The 20799-nt window shown below is 39.2% G+C and overlaps 1 protein-coding gene across 4 annotated transcripts in view; it reads right to left on the bottom strand.

Annotated features, from left to right (window-relative positions):
- mamdc2a (MAM domain containing 2a) overlaps positions 1 to 20799 on the bottom strand; it is a 117376-nt gene that overhangs the window by 57268 nt on the left and 39309 nt on the right. For all 4 annotated transcript variants that reach the window (XM_048528314.2, XM_059644060.1, XM_048528312.2 and 1 more), the window contains one exon: positions 4378 to 4631. In XM_048528314.2, coding sequence (XP_048384271.1) covers positions 4378 to 4631 — 254 coding nt within the window. The remainder of the gene's footprint in view (positions 1 to 4377; positions 4632 to 20799) is intronic.

Raw genomic sequence — 20799 nt, 5'->3', positions numbered from 1 at the left:
GAATGAGGGATATCAGTTCCTTGGAGAATGTGGAGATGGGATTGTTCTTGTTGGAGAAGAGAAAGTAAAGAGGTGATTTGATAGATGTGTTCAAATTGTCTGATTGAGATGGAAAATAAGAGAAACTGTTTCCTTTAATAGAAGGGTTGATAAAGGACACAGATTTCAGGAAATTGGCAATAGAACCCGAAGGAATGTTTTCTCTTTCTCACAATAAGTTTGTTATGATCTGGAACATGTTGCCTTAAGAAGAAGTGGAAGCAGATTCAATGATAACATTCAAGAGGAAATTGGATAAATAAATAAGTTGGATAAAATTGGACTCTGGGGAAAGAACAAGGGAATGATTCCAACTGGATAGCTCCTTCAAACAGCAAGTCTTGGCAAGATGGGCTGAGCGGTCTTTCTATCATTCTATAACTAAGTTAGAATGCTATAAAGTTTTATGTCTGCATCTGACAATATGTCCATTAATTTATTATATTTCTATCTCAATTTTCACATACATGACAAGTATTACTGTGCATCATACTCTGCTAAAACTTCCCAAATGTTCCACGTGTATGAGAAACCAGGACTACCCAAGACCTCTTTTCTGTGTAACACTCTTCTGGAGCTTCTTTCTTTGCCTATTTTGTTCTTACCTTCACTAAAATGTGGGGAATCAATGGGGTTCTTCAAACCAAATATGTAAGTCTATCTATTCAGCTGCACGATCTTGCTCTGTACCTCTACTTTGAGTCTCTCCTGAAACGCATGCTGTTCTGGTCGCCCCATTACAGGAAGGATGTGGAAGCATTGGAAAAGGTGCAGAGGAGATTTACCAGGATGTTGCCTGGTCTGGAGCAAAGGCCTTATGAAGAAAGGCTGAGGGACTTGGGTCTGTTCTCATTGGAGAGAAGAAGGCTAAGAGGGGATTTAATAGAGACATACAAGATGATCAGAGGATTAGATAGGGAGGACAGTGAGAGTCTTTTTCTGAGGATGATGACGTCAGCTTGTACAAGGGGACATAGCTACAAACTGAGGGGTGATAGATTTAAGACAGATGTCAGAGGCGGGTTCTTTACTCAGAGTGGTGAGGGCGTGGAACGCCCTGCCTGCCAATGTAATTAACTCAGCCACATTAGGGGCATTTAAACAGTCCTTGGATAAGCATATGGATGATGATGGGATAGTGTAGGGGGATGGGCTCAGATTAGTTCACAGGTCGGTGCATCACTGAGGGCCGAAGGGCCTGTTCTGCGCTGTATTGTTCTATGTTCTATGTTCTAAACGTTCCATCTGTGTTATCTCCAGCTCCCTTCACAAAGGTTTTTCATCCATCCTCCCCCACCCTGACATTAGCCAAAATGGCTCCCTCAGTTTTGGCACACCAGTTCATGTATCGTTTTGACACAATGAACATTGCTTCTACCTCTCATTACATTTGTCCTCTCCATTTCCTGTCCCAAACCATCCCATCTTTCAAATGCTCAAACATATAGCTACCACAACACCTCTGTGTCTACCATTCCCAATTTGCTCCAGGAGCTGTCATATCCAGTTGAGAGTAGCTTAAATTAGGAAAGTTATCAAGATATTGAGCTACATGGAGAGGGTGCAGAAGACATTCAGAAAGGTAACACAAGAGAAAAGAGATTTTTGTTATCAGATGAGAATCCTAAATAAATTGAAGTTTTTTAAAATGACACTAGAGAAGCAAAAAACAATGTTTAAAACTAATGAGGGGTTATTATAAGATAAATGTGTAAATTTATGCTTGGAGAGTGTTGTGAGGCTATCGAGTGCTCTATATAATCGCTTTTAAAAGGGAAGAGAACAAATATTTGTACAACAAAATGCACATGCAATGCATAAGGGAAGAGGATTAAGTGTGTAACTCCATCAGAGAGCCAGACACATACAAACGGGCTCCTCCTATTCAGTAAAACTCCACAATTTCATGTGACTGGAGGCCCCATCTTTGCCATTGGCATTAAATTAGTGCAGTCACTAACAGTAGTTATCACAATGAAACATGAACGTATGGGTGAAAGCTCACTCCTGCGGACAAAATTGATAGATTTCAATCAGCGCAGCCACTTGATATTATTGTATTTTCCCGAATGAAATCAAATTGAAGCTCTTTCCATTCCCACGTAAACAAACTGTCGCTTCAGAATATCCATTACAAACAGCTCCGCTTGAATGGGAAAGTCTTTAGAAGCAACCAACATTTCTGGAAAGAGCTCCTTTCTGAATTGTTCCATTTTAGTCATCCCAAGCAGTCCATCCAAATCTATCCCTCATTATGGAAACACTGAGTTCATGATCTAAAAATCTCCCTCAGTGCTTTATTTTCTTTTGCTGAAAAGCTTGACATGTGAACATATCTATATATGACTGTACTAGTAACTGCCTGAGACACCAGATGGTTTCTCTCACGCATTAACTGTGCAGACATCCCAACACATTCCAGAGAGTGAAAGAGAAAAAAAAAATCACGTTTTGCCAGTTAAGCATTTCAAGGCAGAAAATGAAGGAGCTCAAAATACCTTTTTGGATGTTAAAAAATGATAGGAAAGTAAACATATAAAAAGAATCCTAATGACTATAAATTTGAAAGAAAAAAGCAAAATCCCAAAATAGTACATCAGAAAGAGAACAATAAATTAATACTTTTTATGGAACAAATAGGTCATACTTGTTATGGAACCCTTTGTAATATCTTATGATCGCTTCATATCTTATTTATGCCAATTTTGAAGAAGTTATCATGTATAGAAACTTAGTGAGGCAGCACTTGGAGTTCTCTGCACAGATCTGTTCTGCATTAGCCTAAAAAGATATACAAACATTAATTAAGGTGCAAAAAATAAGGATTACACGGATGTTGTCTGAACTGAGAGGTTCTATGCTTAATGGAAAGCTGGAATCGGCTGCGTGAACAAGGAACAAGACAAAACAGTTTTACCCCTCAAGATCATTCATCATTTAATGAAACCTAACTCTTTTGCTCCAATCCATTAATACCTTGGGCTGACAAATATCTATCAACCTCAGATTTAAAATTAACAAATGAGCTCATTTCAGCTTTTATTTGTGATTGAGAGTTTCAACTTTCTACCAACCCTTGTGTCAAGGAGTTTCCTAATTTCACTCCTGAAAAATTCAGCTCTAATTTTTAGACTCTGCCCTCTAGTACTAGATTCCCCAACTAACAGAAATACTTTCTCTCTAACAAGACGTTGCCCTTAATACCTTAAACTTTGATCCAATTACCCCTTCTTCACCTCCAGTAGAATCCTTGATTATTTGAACGTTGCTGAACCACAGCTTGTGCTGTGATTATTTTCTGTGAAGAAGGACCTAATTCTATCTCAGAGGGAATGGGGATTTTACCATTCCCTGCTGTTATCCTGAACTACATTCTCATCATCAATCTCACCTTGCTGCAACCAAATCAACCCAAATTAACTTTGATCCTATGTAAATCTTTCTCAATTAAAACTTTACCTGTAAGATACTAAAAGGCATCTTATCAGGACACTACAGCCTTTTCAATCTTTCCATTAAACACAGAACCTCTAATTTCTGGCAATTTAGGTATCCTTGTAATTATTATGAAATCTGGGAGTAGAATTCTACAGACTCTATCTCTTTCTTTGGCAATGATCTGGTTGATCGCAAGATGAGTTTTTCATCTCCTATTCATGTCACATCCAAGACTGCCTACTATTGCCACTGTAACATCACCCAATTTCACCCATCTCTGTTCATATGCTATTGAAACCCTTATCCATGACTTCGCTAATCCTAGGCTTGATCATTCCAATATATCTCTGGTTTGTATCCCATGGAACTTCCCAAGCTCTGTGAAAATCCAGCCCAATATCCCATGTAGCTCAGTATCATTCTCTGTTTCACAATGCTCATGGAAGCACATGTGAAATAGTTTGGAATGCTCCATGGTGCTGAAGGCAGTATCTCTGTATCAAAATACAAGGAGCTGTTGATGCTGCTGTTGTTTAATATCTCAATGTTGTTTGGAGGCCAGATATCATTTTGGTAAATCAACATGGTACTTCCCTCAAGTCCAACATGTTCTTCAACTTATGTGATATCCAGAACAGCCTACATACAGAAGGTGTGGCCCAACCAGGACTTGCTATAGCAGAAGTATAACTTCTATCCCCTTGTATCCAATTTCCCTAGCATAATGGCCAGCATTCCATTAGTTTTTCCTGGATTATTTTCAATACCTGTTGATTTACCTATTTTATTTCATTCTAATGATTAATCAACCTGTACTCCTAAATGTCTTTTGACGACCACTGTTTCATGGTTTGATTTGCGATGCCATACAAATTATTATTGTACAACAGAAATGTTTACCTGAAATGGATGCGCTGCTTTAATATTCACTTTTACCAAGGTCCAACTGTGTGTAGATTTATTTGCCCTCCACACCTCCTCATAATGTCCCATTCTGTCCTTTGTATAAACGACAAATAAGTTGGATTGAGTCTGTTCCAGTTGGTAAAAGAAGGACAGGCATCCCAGCAGGGCAGAAGTTGTCACCGGTGACATTAACTGAGCAACTTCATGTAAACTTGTGGTGTAGATAGCATCAACATACATATAGTGACCTGAAAAAACAATAAAGTGGATCATTTAATAGTCATAACAATCTGATAATAAGATATATTTACTTTGCTGTAAAAAATGTAGATTTTCCAATCAGTAGTTTGATGGTTCTGTGATGTAATGGGTAGTGACCCTGCCTCTGATCCAGAAGCTCAGGGTAAATTCCTATCCCAGACTTGATGGCCAAGGAAGATGCCTTCATTACACATGGAAACAGATTGAGTGTCAACTTGTAACTCACAACTGGCAGGTAGTAACCAAAGGAGAGATTCCTGGTCAGTGATGTTATGGGAAGCAATGTGGAGTCTCTAGCATCAGTACTCATTACTCCAGGCTCCAACATGCATGTAAAAATACATATTTCCACAGTAACCTGGACTCCATGAATGATGATTAACAGAGCACCATTACTCGGTAATTTAACATACAAGAACAAGGAGGGGAAGTCAGATTAAAATGGAAAAGGTTTTCCATGGGTTCTAATAAGAATGACTCAGCACAGAAGGTGGGCATTCAACTCACTGTGCCTGAGATGGCTCTTTGAAAGTTATCCAATTTATCTCAACCAGCGTGCAATTTTCTGATCTTCGCTTATTTATCCTCTCCACTTTTTGAAAGTTTCTATTGAATCTCCTTTTATAATCCCTTCATTAATTGTACTGGCATTTAGAACTCCGCTTTAATTCCTTTACCAACAACAGTCCTTCTGTCAGTGGAAACAATGCCTTTCAATTCAGAATTTTGAACACCTCAATTCAACCTCCCCTGACCTGCTTGCTCTAAGAAGAGCCAGCCCAGCTTCCCTGAGCAAACAGAACTGAAAATTGTACTTTCTGTAATGTATGTGATGCAAGTTTTAAAATTGGGCGATAAAGTGAAAATCTGTCCTGCTATAGCCTTAAATTCTGATGAAACCAATACGACAGGCATAAATAGTGTTGGAAATCCAAAACCAAAACATAAAATATCAGAGAAACAGCATCTGAGGAGAAAGGGACAGAATTATTGTTTTCACTACAGTGACGCGTCCGAAACATTGGAACAGGAGGCAGTCATTCATTCCCTTGAGACCATTTAACCATCCATTGAGATTCTGGCTGGTCAGTATCTTAAATGTCTACTCATGTCAGCTACAAAGCATTTACAGCACAGAAAGAGTGCTATCATATCAAGGCTAGCTGCCTTCCACCCCACCTTAACTCACCCTCTCATATCCTTCTTTCTTCTCTCAAATTTTGAAATTGTATCTCTGACTTCTGAGTCTAAATCAACAACGTAACTGGTGAGCATAACGGTTCTGCAGCAAACTCTGTGAAAAATCACTTCTTTTCATGCTATTCGCGCATCATTAGACATGATGCAATCTTTCTGGATCAGGCACTTTTCTCCCGAAATGTCAGCTTTTGTGCTCCTGAGATGCTGCTTGGCCTGCTGAGTTCATCCAGCTTCACACTTTGTTAACTTTTATCCTCCAAGTTTGATTCATCCAGCAATGATCGCTTTCCTTTCTATTTTATAAATATTTATATTTTTTATGATCTTAATTCTGCTGAACAGAGGATCATGTTGCCAAAGCTTATCATCTTGCACTCATCAGAACAAATGCAAGAATGTCAAGTTTCAAATGCTCACACCTCACACGTGAAGGCAAAAAATTTTCACATCATCTCTTTTTCCACTGAATTCTTTTTTATCTCTTCCAGCACATTAGTTTCCCTTGAGAATGTTGTGGCAAAGCGATTATTAATATTTCTGTCATTTTGTCGTCATCACCTGCTTCATTACTGGGTCTACCACCATCTTAATCTTCTTGCTTAACAGCAATCTATTAATCTCAGTTCTGAAATTTTCAACTGATTTCCAGCCTCAATCTTTTACAGGACACAGCTCCAGATTTCTGCTCACCTTTTCGTGGGGCTGGACTTTGGACAGTCATTAGAAGATTTTCCAGCATTTCACAATTGTTCTTTCATTTGGACTGTCTCTTGAGATCTGGGCAATTAAAATACTGTTCACTCTAATTAGGGAAGTTTTACCAGGAGCAGGGACATATCAAAAGAAAATAAGTGCACTACATTGCCTATAGGAGTACTTTATTTTACTTTAAAATTCACAATTGATCTTTTGCGGAAATTAATATTTATGGCTTTATTTATATACAGTTAAACTCCTGGCAATTTGAGATAATATTTCTACAGCAACAGAATGTTTTGGAAGCTTTCAGTCAATGCAATAAATTACTTGGAATCAAGAGATCTATCGTTTGATTAAATATCAAAGAAGCATTTGACCCATATAGGTTGAAGAGAGGGCTAAAGATAACCAATGTTTAAAATTACTAAAGGGTTTGATATGATAGGCATTGAAGAGATATTTCTGTCAATGTCTGGTTGATCACATTGTTAAGTTTGTAAACATTTTTGTTTCAGGTGAAGAAATAATAAGTGCTGGCTATTAGTTGTCCAGTACATGTGTATAAAGGGGTCCAGTAACATGGAGGGTGGATTGAGACAGGTACGGCTGAGGAAGTCAATAAAATGTTCACAAAGGAAAATATCTGTGCCTGGATTTCAATCTCTCCAATTGGCTTAGAGTCCACCAATAGTAAGCCTAAAGGTGGTCATCGGAAACAAAGGTTTGTTTCAAACAGAAGTTTGTCATCTGAGGAAGGGTCACCGGACCCGAAACGTTAACTCTGTTTTCTCCTCCACAGATGCTGGCAGACCTGCTGAGCTTTTCCAGCAACTTTGTTTTTGTTCCTGATTTACAGCATCCGCAGTTCTTCTGGTTTTTAGTTTGTTATCAAAGTTATTTTGGAGAAAAATGGCTGAAAACATTTATAAAATGTTAGGATATGTTTTGCGAAGTTGAAACTCATGATCAATAGAAAAATAAGCGGATATGTGAAATTAGATTACATCTTCACCCGCAAAAAAACAAGGTGAACTTGGCACTTTCGCTTCCTACTAGGAGTAAGATCAGATTTAAAGTATTCCCAGAGTTGGAGGCACACCAATTGGACACACGTCAGTTTTGAAATTCTGTCAAAATTATAGACAAAATTTAGAAGATAATGCACTAAATGAAATGAGACATGGTCAGAAACAGGCTAGATATTCCACAGAAGACTACAGAATGGAACTGAACAGATTATTTTCAGGATTGCAAAAGTTATACTTGAAGATTGCTAACTCAGTGTTTGCCTTTAAACTGTTGGATTATGAAGGGTCAAAAGTGGAGACAGTCCTGGTATAATCTGGAACTAGTTTTTCAGAAAGAACAGGCTGTTGAAAAAGATGTCAGAAGCCTTTGAAACAATAACTGCCAGCAGCTTTTATGTCACCATGGCATCATTAGAAATAACACAAAGAATGGAGGATTTTCAATTGCAGTGGCCATCAAGACCATCCAGATATAGGGCACAAGAGTCAATAAGAAAGAAGAAACATAAAATCATTAAATCATAAAATCAGAGTTGACAGGGTTGGATTATGAGGAGAGACTCAGTAGACTGTGATTATACTCATTAGAATACAGAAGAATGAGGGGAGATCTTATAGAAATAGATAAGTTCATGAAGGGAATAGATAAGGTGGAGGCAGGGAGGTTGTTTGTGCTAGCAGGTGAAACTAGGACTAGAGGGCATTACCTCAAAATAAAGGGAAGCAGATGTAGGACTGAGGTCAGGAGAAACTTCTTCACCCAAAGGGTTGTGAATCTGTGGAATTCCTGCCCATTGAAGAGGTTGAAGCTACCTCGCTGAATGTTTTTAAGGCACGGCTAGATAGATTTTTGAACAGTAAAGGAATTAAGGGTTATGGTGAGTGGGCGGGTAAGTGGAGCTGAGTCTCAAAAAGATCAGCCATGATCTTATTGAATGGCGGGGCAGGCTCGAGGGGCCGGATGGCCTACTCCTGCTCTTAGTTCTTGAGACACATCTCTGGTATTTATGACAGACGCCAGGAATTGTGGAACGATGAGACATGAATGAACCTCAGGAATGGGCAGGAACGGTCAACAGGTGTTTCATTCATTGACTCTAAACGTCATCCTGAATGGAACAACAAGTTTGGCCAAGTGACATTCAACACAACAGTTTCAAAAGGAGTTTAGGGTGATACTGATCAGGCAGGAGGAATTGCAATGGTCACAAATAGCTTCAGTCCAGTAACAAATAGTTGCAAATACATTCAACTGTGCTTTGTTGGACAGTGAATGTGTATCCAGTGTGTGGAGTTGATTAGTTGATGCATTCCCCTGATTATGAAAATAATGAGGACCAAAGTAAGGTAAGGAATTAGAGAATGATATACGCTTCAGGTTCAGGGATGATAATACATCTAAGTCAATGAACAAGGTAGCAATTCCATGTAAAATCACTTCATTATAGCATAGATGTGGTATCAACTGAATTACCTTATTTGTGAACATTCTGTTTAGAAAATGCTCAAACAAAACTAGGTATGGAACATGGCAAGGCAATTGTTTTTGGAAGAACTGTAGATTTCATTTCATTATTGTTTCCCTTTAATGAAACCTAACTTGTATAATAAACATCTTAAAGAAGCATTACATCAAGGAATATAGAAAAAAAAGCCAATTGCTTCAATACTACATCGGCAGTTTGCCCATCCAGATTTTCACAGGTCAAAAATTCTGACTAAATGATGCAGGAGTAAGGGCCAAGAAGTATACACCAAACTTACAGATAGATTAGCAATACATAAGATATATGTAAAAAGAATGTAGAAAGACACCATCACACTTTGTAGTGAATCTACCATTAGCAAGAGATTTTATTGATGTTTTAGCAATGAACTTTAAGATATGGGATAAGGGTAACAAATATTTTCATCTAGCAATTTGTCTGCATGACAATGCGATTTTGGTAATGACATTTAGTCAGTCTATAATAATAACTAGAAAAGAGAAAGATGATTGTGGGCATGATAGTGAAGAATTGCACAGGGAACCAGCTAAATTCCTAACTGGCAGTCGTGGAATTTGCCAATGATATGTGAAAATATGAACAACGTCATAATGAATACAGCAGCAGAAAGCCCCTCTAGTAATGGAGTTTATAAAAAAAACATGCAATAATAGATGATTCATAAAACTTTAGCAATCAAGTTCTCAACTAACATCTGCCCTGGCATGGGTAGTCAATGCAAATAACTCACCGCAGATGGTTGAGGGCTACAATCAATATCAATTTGTTTTTGTGAAAAATCCAAAAATTCCTTCAGCAATAAATGATCATCCCCTCACATGGGAAGGGATTACAATTAGCTCCACTTTTTACAAGCACCTGAATGTTTTTCATGCACAGAGAAGGGTTTTCACAAAGGCTGAGATTTCAGAAAATTTGGAACGCTTTCCATCATCATGCAAAATCATCAGAAATAGAATGCTTTTTCAAAAACAATTAATCCAGGGATCAGGGTACGTTAGAAAACAGAAGGCTAGTGAGAGCAGAAAAGTTTGGGTCAGCTTTGAGATAGTGTTGGAAGAACAGTCATTCGATACGATAGCAATCAAACTGATTGTTGAGAACATTCCTCAAAACTAATTGGCACTGATTACACACTTGCAGAGTCCAGCAAGTATTAGTGATGAGACATCCTGGAAACTGCGCAGATGTTTGTTCGACAATGACAAGGAGTAGATTCTGATGATTAAAGGCTGTCTCAAAACGGATACAGTGACACTGAAGAACAAATGAAGGATATTTGTTTCACTGGACAACTGCTAGCATGTGGCACATTACTTCCAGAAGGAGCCAGTGAATGGGGAATGTCACCATTTCAGAGAGGGCAGGGAAAGGCATTGGCAAGTACAAGGATTGGCTAAATGTAAAAGGTAACAGATAGAGGGCAAGAACTATAGATTGGTAAAATGGTGTAAAAATGTGGAAGGCCAGGAAAGACAGGGCAAGTTCTGAATGTGAAGTGGTCCAAGGGAATGTCAGACTGGCAAAAGGAACTCAGATCATAGGATGGGGAGATCTTGAAGTAGTCTGGAACAAGATAGGCAGGCAAGTAGAGCATACAGTTTCAGCAGATCGAAGGCTATGGAACAGGTCAGGAATACCAGACGAAATAGAAAACTTTATTAGCAAGGTTTAGTTGTTACTAACAATTTAGAAACTAAGTTGACAAAGAATGGTCAAACAAAGTGTTGGAAAGTGGGAAAGAACTTGGCATATATACACTGAAGCGCAGGACAGGCAGGGTTATCACCCAGGTAGATATGCACCAAAAAAGTGCTTCCTGACAGTATACAAGGCTAAAGCCAAACTAATGGTTGGAGTTTCTAAGAGAAACTGAGTGTCCAAATTATTATTGTCGATTCCCATACACCAAGAAAAGCAAGCCTAAACATTTTTTCAGTCTTTACAAAATATTCCTGTGAATGATATAAAAGCACCATTATCGCAAGGGGCAAATTTTTCCGAAGGGGGATCTTTTTGAAGCCACTTAAAGAAGTTGGAGACAAAAGTTGAAGTAACCGCACAGAGGCCAATATCCTATCGCCAAGTCACCCTTTAGTAACACGTGCACAGTACACTGGCTGTAGCCAGCTACCTCTGAATCACTCCCTGAACTGAGGAGATCCTAAATCCCCTGTTCATATCTGTCAGCCAGGGCTCCCCAGTTGGCCCAGATTAACAACCCCAATCAAGGAACTCACAGTCAATAAGATCCACTTGGTTCCAATCACTACAGAAGGGAAATGATTAAAATAAACAACTGTGTTCTATGGGGTGAATGATCCATTAAGAACGTGATACTTCACAGTTAGATTAGATTAGATATCTTACAGTGTGGAAACAGGCCCTTCGGCCCAACAAGTCCACACTGCCCCTTGGAGCATCCCACCCAAGCCCATCGCCCCCCATAACCCACACACCCCTGAACATTATGGGCAATTTAGCACGGCCAATCCACCTAGCCTGCACATCTTTGGACCGTGGGAGGAAACCAGAGCACCTGGAGGAAACCCACGCAGACACAGGGAGAATGTGCAAACTCTGCACAGACAGTCGCCCAAGGCTGGAATCGAACCCGGGTCCCTGGTGCTGTGAGGCTGCAGTGCTAACCACTGAGCCACCGTGCTTCCCCAGTTAGATCCATCCTGTTGGAATCGGACTGTGTACAGTTAAAAGTAATCTTTGGTTAGTGTCATGCACAGAAAGTAGCAGGCACTGTTATGCCACACTGATGATTTTTTAATAGTGAGGTTATGCAAAATTTGAACAATTTGTGGTATATACAATAAAAAGGAAATTAGGCTTGGGACTAAAACTTCAGGGGCCTTTAGCAGGATTAGTTAGCAAGCTGAACAAGTTAGGAGTGACCAGCAATCAAGAGTTTAACTTAGAACAAATCAAGTGCACCTTAATAATAGAGGCAGGTTCTTATAAAAACTGGATCCTTCAGCCATGGTAGAAACTTAATTAAAACGTTCGAATAGTCAGTTGAACGGATTGTGTAGTCAGACAAGATCAGATACCAGTTATGACATATTGGAACTGCTGAAACAAGTTTACTTGAGGGGTGTGCAGCAGACCAACACCACAGTGAAGCAGACTGGGTGACAAGGCCTGTAAGAGAAGGGCAGCAACAGCAGGAGATTAAAAGAAACAGCACCAGAGAGCCCCTTCAACTTATTTCAACTGTCATGCCTGCAGTATAACATCACAGGAAAATAGGTGATTATAAGTGAGATAACATGTGTTATCTCAGATTCTCCAGCATCGGCAGTTCCTACTAACCCAGGTGATTGTAAGTATTGATGTTGCATCTTTTCAACTGATCAAGTGGTTTAAATCAATAGGTATGATTACAAGATAATAAAATGTGAGGCTGGATGAACACAGCAGGCCAAGCAGCATCTCAGGAGCACAAAAGCTGACGTTTCGGGCCTAGACCCTTCATCAGAGAGAGGGATGGGGAGAGGGAACTGGGATAAATAGGGAGAGAGGGGGAGGCGGACCGAAGATGGAGAGTAAAGAAGATAGGTGGAGAGAGTATAGGTGGGGAGGTAGGGAGGGGATAGGTCAGTCCAGGTGTGATTACAGCTGCACAGTACAGTTAGAAAATTCACTTTTCAAATATTAAACATCAAAATTGGCAGCCAAATTTGTGCCTACATAAAGAATTTTGGTTCCGAGTTGCTAAGCAAGTGTCTGAGCTGTGGACACTGAGACACCAGGAAGGGGAAAGGTGGCCTGAACAGTGGCATCTCAGGAAACAGTCACTGCCCTTAGATTAATTACATCAGGGCTGTCTGTGGTCAGAGACAGGACGGTGTGACTGCAGTAAGGCAGATATTGAGATGTAGAGTTTAGCAGCCTTTGCCCAGCCAGTTCTTGCTTTTAGTTTGGATGAAGGCGCAGGCTGCAAGGAGGGTGAAAAATTTAACAACAGCACCAAAATAGAGCGCCAGGGAAAGGGAAATGAATCATTAAATGGGTGTGGCATAATTTGGGCAAAAGCTGCTGCCCTCTGCAGCAAAGACAGAGCATTCCAAAGACTTTTGTTGCCTTTGAGTATGAGACATCTGTTCTGGATGGAGAGAAACTTGGAATGGGAGGGGGAGGATCCAGGTGTCATGATCCACCGCAGTACCAATGGTGTAGGTAGCATTGCGAAACAGGTTCTGCTGATGGATTATGAGCAGCTCAGGGCTAAATTAAAAAGCAGAATCACAAAGGTAGGAACCTCTAGATTACGACCTAAGCCGTGTGTAAATTGGCTTAGAGTAAGTCAGATGAGAGAGGTAAATAAGTGGCTCAAAGATAGGTGTGGAGAAATAGGCTCCAATTGGTGGGGCACTGCTACCAATAATGGAGAAACAGAGAGCTGATCTTTTGACTGGGTTTCATTTAAACCACACTGGGGCTGGTGTGCTGATGAAACATATAACTAGGTTGTAGATAATTAATTACTGGGGTAGGAAGAAGTCAATTGAAGGGAAGACTAAAAAAAATCAAAAAGAAACCAGAGAGGAGAAGTGCAGAGATAGCAAAGAGGCAAATGATCGTTAAAGTGTGACAGGGAGGGGCAGAAAATAAAAGCAGCAAAGTACAGCAGATATTTGAACCAGAGATGAAGTAATCACTAAAAAAAAACAGGGCTTAAGGTTCCTTATCCATTTGTATGAAGTATTCATAAAACTAGAAGAGTTTGTAGCACAAATAGAAATAACTCAATGTAATTTGATAGCAATTATAGAGACATGGTTGCAGTGTGACCAGGATCCAAAAATCAATATTCAAGGGTATTCAATGTTCCAGAAAAATAAGCAAGAAGGACAGGGACATAGCTTCCTTTGTTAACAGTACTACCCTATCAGTGTAGTGATGAATTGGGTTTTGTTTTTAGGAACCAGCTGCAAATGACTAAAAAACTAATAAAAAGGGAAGAAAATTTATGTAAGTAGATTGGCAAGAAATAAAAATAAATCAAGTGTTTCATTGGGAAGCTCTTGCATCAGGGAGGCTGAGAAAAAGTAGGAAACCATAAGCCAGTTAGCCTAACATCTGTCATTGGGAAAATGTCAAAATTCATTACCTCGGAAGAAACAGCCCCCCCAAGGCATTTAGGAAGGTTTAACAAGACAAACAGAGCCAATATCATTTTGTGAAGAGGAAACCACATTGTCAAATTTGCTAGAGTTCTTTGAGGATATAATAGGCAGAGGGTGAACCAGTGGCGTATTATATTTGCATTTTCAAAAAGCATTTGATAAGGTATTGCATAAAAGATTAGTGCATATAATGAGAGCTCACAGTGTTGCGGGTAATATATTAGCATGGATTGAGGATTTGTTAATACACAGAAGATACAGAGGTGAGATTAATGGCTCTTTTTTAGGTCGGAAAGGTGCAACTAGTGAAGTGCCTCGAGGATCAGACATAGGGTGTCAATTATTTACCATCTTTTTAATTACCCACAGGAGGGGGCAGTGTGTGACATCTCCAGATTTGCTGACAATACAAAATTAGATGGGGGCGCATTTTGTGATAAGGACATAAAATCTGCAAGGGGATATCAACAGTTGAGCAAGTGGGCAAAAATGTGGCAACCAGAGGCTAATGTATGCAAGTGTAAAGTCATGCACTTTAGTGGGAAGAATCAAAAGGCAGATTACGTTTTAAATGGAGTGGGATTCCAAACAAGTGCATTCTTGTGCATGATACACAAAATATTAGCATGCAGGTGCAGCAAGTAATGACGACAACAAGTACAGTTTAGCCTTTATTGTTTGGGGCCTGTAATTTAAAAACAGGGAAGTTTTGTTCCAACTGTACTGTGGCTACACCTGGAGTGTTGTGTTAAGCTTTGGCTCCTGTATTTAAGAAAGGATATACCGGCAATGGAGACAGTTCAAAAGAGATTCACCAGGCTGGTTCCTGGGATGAAATGGCTGAGTTATCAAGAATGGCTGAGCAAGTTTGGCCTTTATTCATGAAAGTTTAGAAGAATGAGATGGGATCATATAAGATTTAAAAGGGGACCTGACATGGTAGATGTTGAGAAGATGTTTCCATTGTTCGGGAACCTCAAACTAGGGACATATAGAATTAGGGGGTTATGCATTTAAAACTGAGATGTGAAGGAATTTCTTCTTCCAGATGGTGGTGAATATCTGGAATTTGCTACCTCAGAGCCGTGGAGGCAAGATCAACTGGAAGTATTTAAAGAGGAGGTCAACCGATTTTTGAAATATTGAAGAGTTGAGAGCTAAAAAGAACTGGCATGAAAGAAGAGTTGAGCCCTGGGGTAGATCAGCCATGATCTTATACAATGCCAGGGCAGGCCTGAATGGTGAATGGCCTACCCCTGCTCTTATTTCTTATGTTTTTATGAAAGAAATTAAATCCAAGAAATGCCACACTCAAGTTTCCGGCTTTGGGTGATCCAGAATTTATAAAGCTAGACATTTTTATAGATGCTTCACATCCTGGTCTTCCAGATGGATATGCCAGGATGGAGGGGTTATTATATTCTTGGCTGTAAAGAACAATAAACATAGATATTTCTTCTGGGAAGTCGAGAAAATGGAAGGGTAGTTAAAAGTACCTTTATTTGCTGAAATACTGGTACTGGTAAAAGCAATTGGTGCAGAGGTGTCCTTATAGAAAAGTACAGCAGAGTACAGGCCCTTCGGCCCATGATGTTGTGCCGTGGAATAATCCTAATCCAAAAGTAAAATAACCTAATTTACATTCCCCAGAATTCACTGCTGTCCATGTGCATGTCCAGAAGTCGCTTAAATGTCACTAATGACTCCACTTCCACGACTACCACTGGCAAACTATTCCATGTGCTCACAACTCTCTGGGTGAAGAACCTCCCTCTGACATCTCCTGTATACCTTCCTCCTAACACCTTGAAACTATGACCCCTCGTGGCAGTCAATCCTGCCCTGGGGAAAAGTCTCTGGCTATTGACTCTATCCATGTCTCTCATTACCTTGTACACCTCGATCAGGTATAGGTTTTGAAGGTTTCCTTCAAAAAATTAGACAAGGAGCAATCTGAGAACAATTTGCCTCTGGAATGTTACATGGATAATCATTATTTCTGGAATAATGTTCATTTGCCAAAGAGTGATGCAGACAAAACTTTGTGAATTGACCTTACTTAACATGAAGGAATGTTGAAAAGATCTTTAAACTAAAATAGGGTAGTCACCAACTGTCAGACTATTTTACAAAGAGAAACGTTTGCCCTAAGAAACACAGTCAATTCTGATATAACGCGATAGTTCCATTCTCGTGCGACTTCACAATATAAGAAAATTGCGCAATAAGTGCGACTTTTAAAGTGATGGAGACAGAATTGCGTTATAGACATTAAAAGTGGGGAAAGTTTGTGTGCTACAAATAGCGTTCCATAATCCTTCAATCACGTTAAAACCAATTTGCATTGAAGAAACATGAGTTATATCAGAACTGACTCGTATTCTCAAAGACATACTTATTGTGTTATGATGAGAACATGGAAGACTGAAATGAGAACGTGCAAAATTTCATAAGGACATTGATTTTTTTCTTTAATTGCTTCATAATTATTTCAATATGTGAAAAATAAATTATTTAAAAGAACATGGAATGTGGGATCTGTTAGAGGTGGTCATATTATTATGTGCAACATAAGTGAAAAACACATTACTTTTGGAAAGAATACATTTAACATTTTGATTTTTATAAGAAGTGATTTTGTTTATATCTGGTTAAGTACATTGTTAAATTTGTTAATGTCTTTATTTCAGGTTAAGAAGAAAACAGGTGTTGGCTATCTGGTGTCTGAGCATTTGTACATGAGGAGCATGTATAACACCGAGGGTGGAATGAGAGGGGTAAAACTGCAGAAGTCAATAAACTCTCATCATAAAAGAATAGAAGTACATCTTGACTTAAATCCCTCTAACCTGCTTAGAATTGTTTATAGTTTCCACTTATGAGGACATCCAGAATTAGGGGACATTAAGCTAAGACAGTCACTAATAAATCCAATGGGAAATTCTGGAGAATCTACTTCAGCCAGAGAGAATGAAACTCATGAGTAAGTGGAAAGAACAGATGCATTGAAGGGGAAGCTAAAAAACAAGGAACATAAGAATATGTTGATAGAGAATGAAGAGGAGTGACAGTAGGCTCTTCAGAAGCATAAATACCATCATAGACAAGTTGGAATGACTGGTCTATTTCTGTACTGTATATTCTTTAATTGCTATGTTCTTCATAATTCATGTTGTCACATTCTCATTCGAGGGTTCCTTAGTTTTATTTCTTTTGCAATGGCTGCACATCACAAAATCATCACGCAACACACAGAATAGAACACTCGCATCTTAATTCATGAATGGAAACATCATTCTTTCCTCTGGCACGACATGCAATTTACTCTCTTGCTGCTGACTAACACACAAACACAGATGGAGTTGTTTAACCACGAACCCACTTTGGAAATTCCTAGAAAATAAGTCATTGATTTAAACACAAACAGCAATCTCCCTGCTGTTCAATAATAGTTGTTAAACAAAAATAATTTCTCCATAAAGTAATGACAAGTACACAAACATTTCTTAACCAATTCACCAACCTTTACCATTCTGAATAACAATGCTGCGCTCTACTGCACTGTGGCTAATACCACGCCCTGTTAATCTGGTTTGAAAGTCTAAACTGACGCATTACAGTTGCTTGTTGCTGTAATGTTGCTTGCCTCATTCACAAAGCTAGATTCCATTTTATTCTAGGTGAATACATGCTACAGCTCCAGCATGGCCACTGTCAGAAATCATATTAAAAACACCCTTGAATATCACACTGACACAGTCGAGGGGAGAGAGAGAAACCAAAGCTCTCTGGGATAATTTTCGGAACAAAGTCATATGTCATGAGTGGCATTACAATTCAATAAAACCCAATAATCATGCACCAATGCTTACCCAACTGGCACCAGAAATACTCATTCAATCTCAAGCAAAACAAATTAAATGATGATTCACTGAAGGTTTGGAGGGGGAGGTGTTTTGACTGGACTGATTAAGAACAAACTCACTGGTTTGAGTTTTACGTAGAACACAGAACAGTACAGCACAGGAACAGGCCCTTCGGCCCACCACGTCTGGGGCGACCATTATGCCATTCTAAACTAATCCCATCTGTCAAATACTTCTGAGTTTCTTCCTTACTGACATTGCATTGTCTTTTAAATAGACATCTAATTTTTTTCTGTCGGTGAGTTTCCACCCTTGTTTGTGGCAATAAGACATTTGGTTGAGAGATCAGTGCCTACCTGGATGCACCCTACTCCCCCCATTCATAATCAGAATAAAAGTTGACCCTTCTAATGTTTTAATAAATTTTACTTTAGTCCATTTTCTATAGCTCTTTAATATTTATTAATCTTTATTAATATCAAAATATAACAGAATACAGTGGCTTATTGAATATTGGACTCTACTGACCACTGAATTATAGAATCAGGCAGCACAGAAGGAGGACATTCAGCCCAAAGTGTCCATGCGAGCTCAGTGAAAGAGTCAGCCAATTAGTTGCACCCCACTACTCCTTCCCACAGTCTTGCATGTTTTTCTCTTCCAGTATTAATCCAAGTATTTTTGGAATATTACTAATAATCTGTTTCCAATGCCCTTTTCTGCATTCCAGATTATACCAATTTGCAGCAAAGGAAAATTTCTCCTCATCTCCCATTGGTACTTTTGCCAATTGCCTTAAATCTGTGTCCTCCCGTTACTGATCCTTCTGCCATTCAACACAGTTTCTATTACTTAAACTATTAGAACTCATTGTAATTTCCAACACCTCATCTCCCTTTATCCTTTCCTGCTAAAAGAGAAACAACACAACATCCTCCACATAATTGCAGTCCTTCATCACGAATTCAACGGTTTACCTAAAGCCATATGACAATCATCCTTTGGCATTTTCTCTTGGTTTTGGGAGTCATCATGTGTTTTGCTAGGAGAAAATACTTCTTGAGAAGTATTTATGCCATTGTTTAGTTACAGATGTCAACGGTATTACTTTCCTGCAGATCTGTGATGGTCTGTGCGCCTAACTGATGTTTGTTCTTTAACATACAATACTTTATTCATATGTGGTCAGAATGTTTTTCTGGATGGTCCCCCACTGCGGCAGTTCTGTGCTCCTGCCAGCTGTCAATGATATAATGCATGACAGACTTCTGCATCCTGAAAGTTGTTGTACACTTCATCCACCACAAGTTTATTGAGAGCTGAGGTAATTTATTTTTATTTCATGCTAAAACAAAGTTGATCTAGGGTACATTTTCCCTTGACATTCCAATTCACATTGGAATTAATCTAGGACAACTTTCCTTTCCTTATAGTGGCTGAATAACATGGCACCTCAAAGTGACTTAGAAATCATAAATATAATAACAGAGGGAGACGGAAAGCTGGAAGTTATCCAAGCATTTGTCATTGATAATGCATTCTAGCATTTTTCCAAAGAAGTCATTGCAGCACATTCAGAAAATCCTAAGCAGGCAAAGTTAACACAATTTTGTGAAAAGGAAATTGAGTCTGACAAACATGTTAAAGTTCTCTTGAGGATACAGACTATACGGAGGATAAAGGGGAATTGGTAGAAATGGTCTAAGCAGATTCCATAACACAGTTTAAAAAAGTCACTGCACAAGATGAGAAAATATGGTGTGTGGGTGATAGATTAGCATTAATAGAGGACTGGCTAACTAACAGGAAATACCAGTGAACTAGTTATTTTCCATTTGGCAAACTGTAGCCAGTGAGATGCATAGGGATCAGTGAACTAAACTATTTACAATCTATATCAGTGATTTAGATGACCGAATCAACTGAATTGTCATCAAATTTGATGATGATGCACAGATAGATACAAAAGTAAGACGTGAGGAGCACACAAAGACTCTTCAGCAATATTAGATGAGGTGAGTGGGCAAAAATTTGGATCGTTACTGTTTGTATTTTTGTCGCGCAGACAGCCATGGAAGCTGAGTCTTTATAAAGAACAAAAAAAAATACAGCACAAGAACAGGCTCTTCAGCTCTCCAAGCTCACGTCACCGCAGTTTGTTCTTCCATATTGAAATTATCTTCACTTACAGGATCCGTATCCCTCTATTCCCTTGCCACTCATAGATTTGTCCAGGTGATTCTTGAATGCTGCCATTGTGTTGCTTCCACCAAGTCCTCTGGCAACGCATGCCAGGCACTCACCACCCTTTGTGTGAAAAACCTGCCTCACACATCTGTCTTTTAAACTCCCCTCCACCTTGTACCTTGAACCTGTTTCCCATAGTGCTTTGCCTCGCCACCTGGGGGGAAAAGCCTCATACTTTCCACTCTACCCATGCCATTCACAATCTTATAAACTTCTATCAGGTCACGCCTCATCTTCCTGTGTTCCAGTGAAAACAAACCCAGTCTATCCAACCTTTCTCCATAGCTAAAATCCCACATACCAGGCAACATTCTGGTAAACCTTTTCTGTACTCTCTCCAAAGCATCCACATGCTTCTGGTAGTGAGGTGGCCAGAACTGTACACAATATTCCCAGTATGGCCTAACTAAAGTTCTATAAAGCTGCAGCATAATTTGCCTATAATTATACTCAAAAATACCTGTTG

The sequence above is a fragment of the Stegostoma tigrinum genome, chromosome 3 (assembly GCF_030684315.1).
Source record: "Stegostoma tigrinum isolate sSteTig4 chromosome 3, sSteTig4.hap1, whole genome shotgun sequence".
In the NCBI taxonomy this organism is placed as follows: Eukaryota; Metazoa; Chordata; class Chondrichthyes; order Orectolobiformes; family Stegostomatidae; genus Stegostoma; species Stegostoma tigrinum.
Note: the sequence above shows the minus strand (reverse complement) of the source record. Positions and strands in the feature narration are given on the sequence as shown.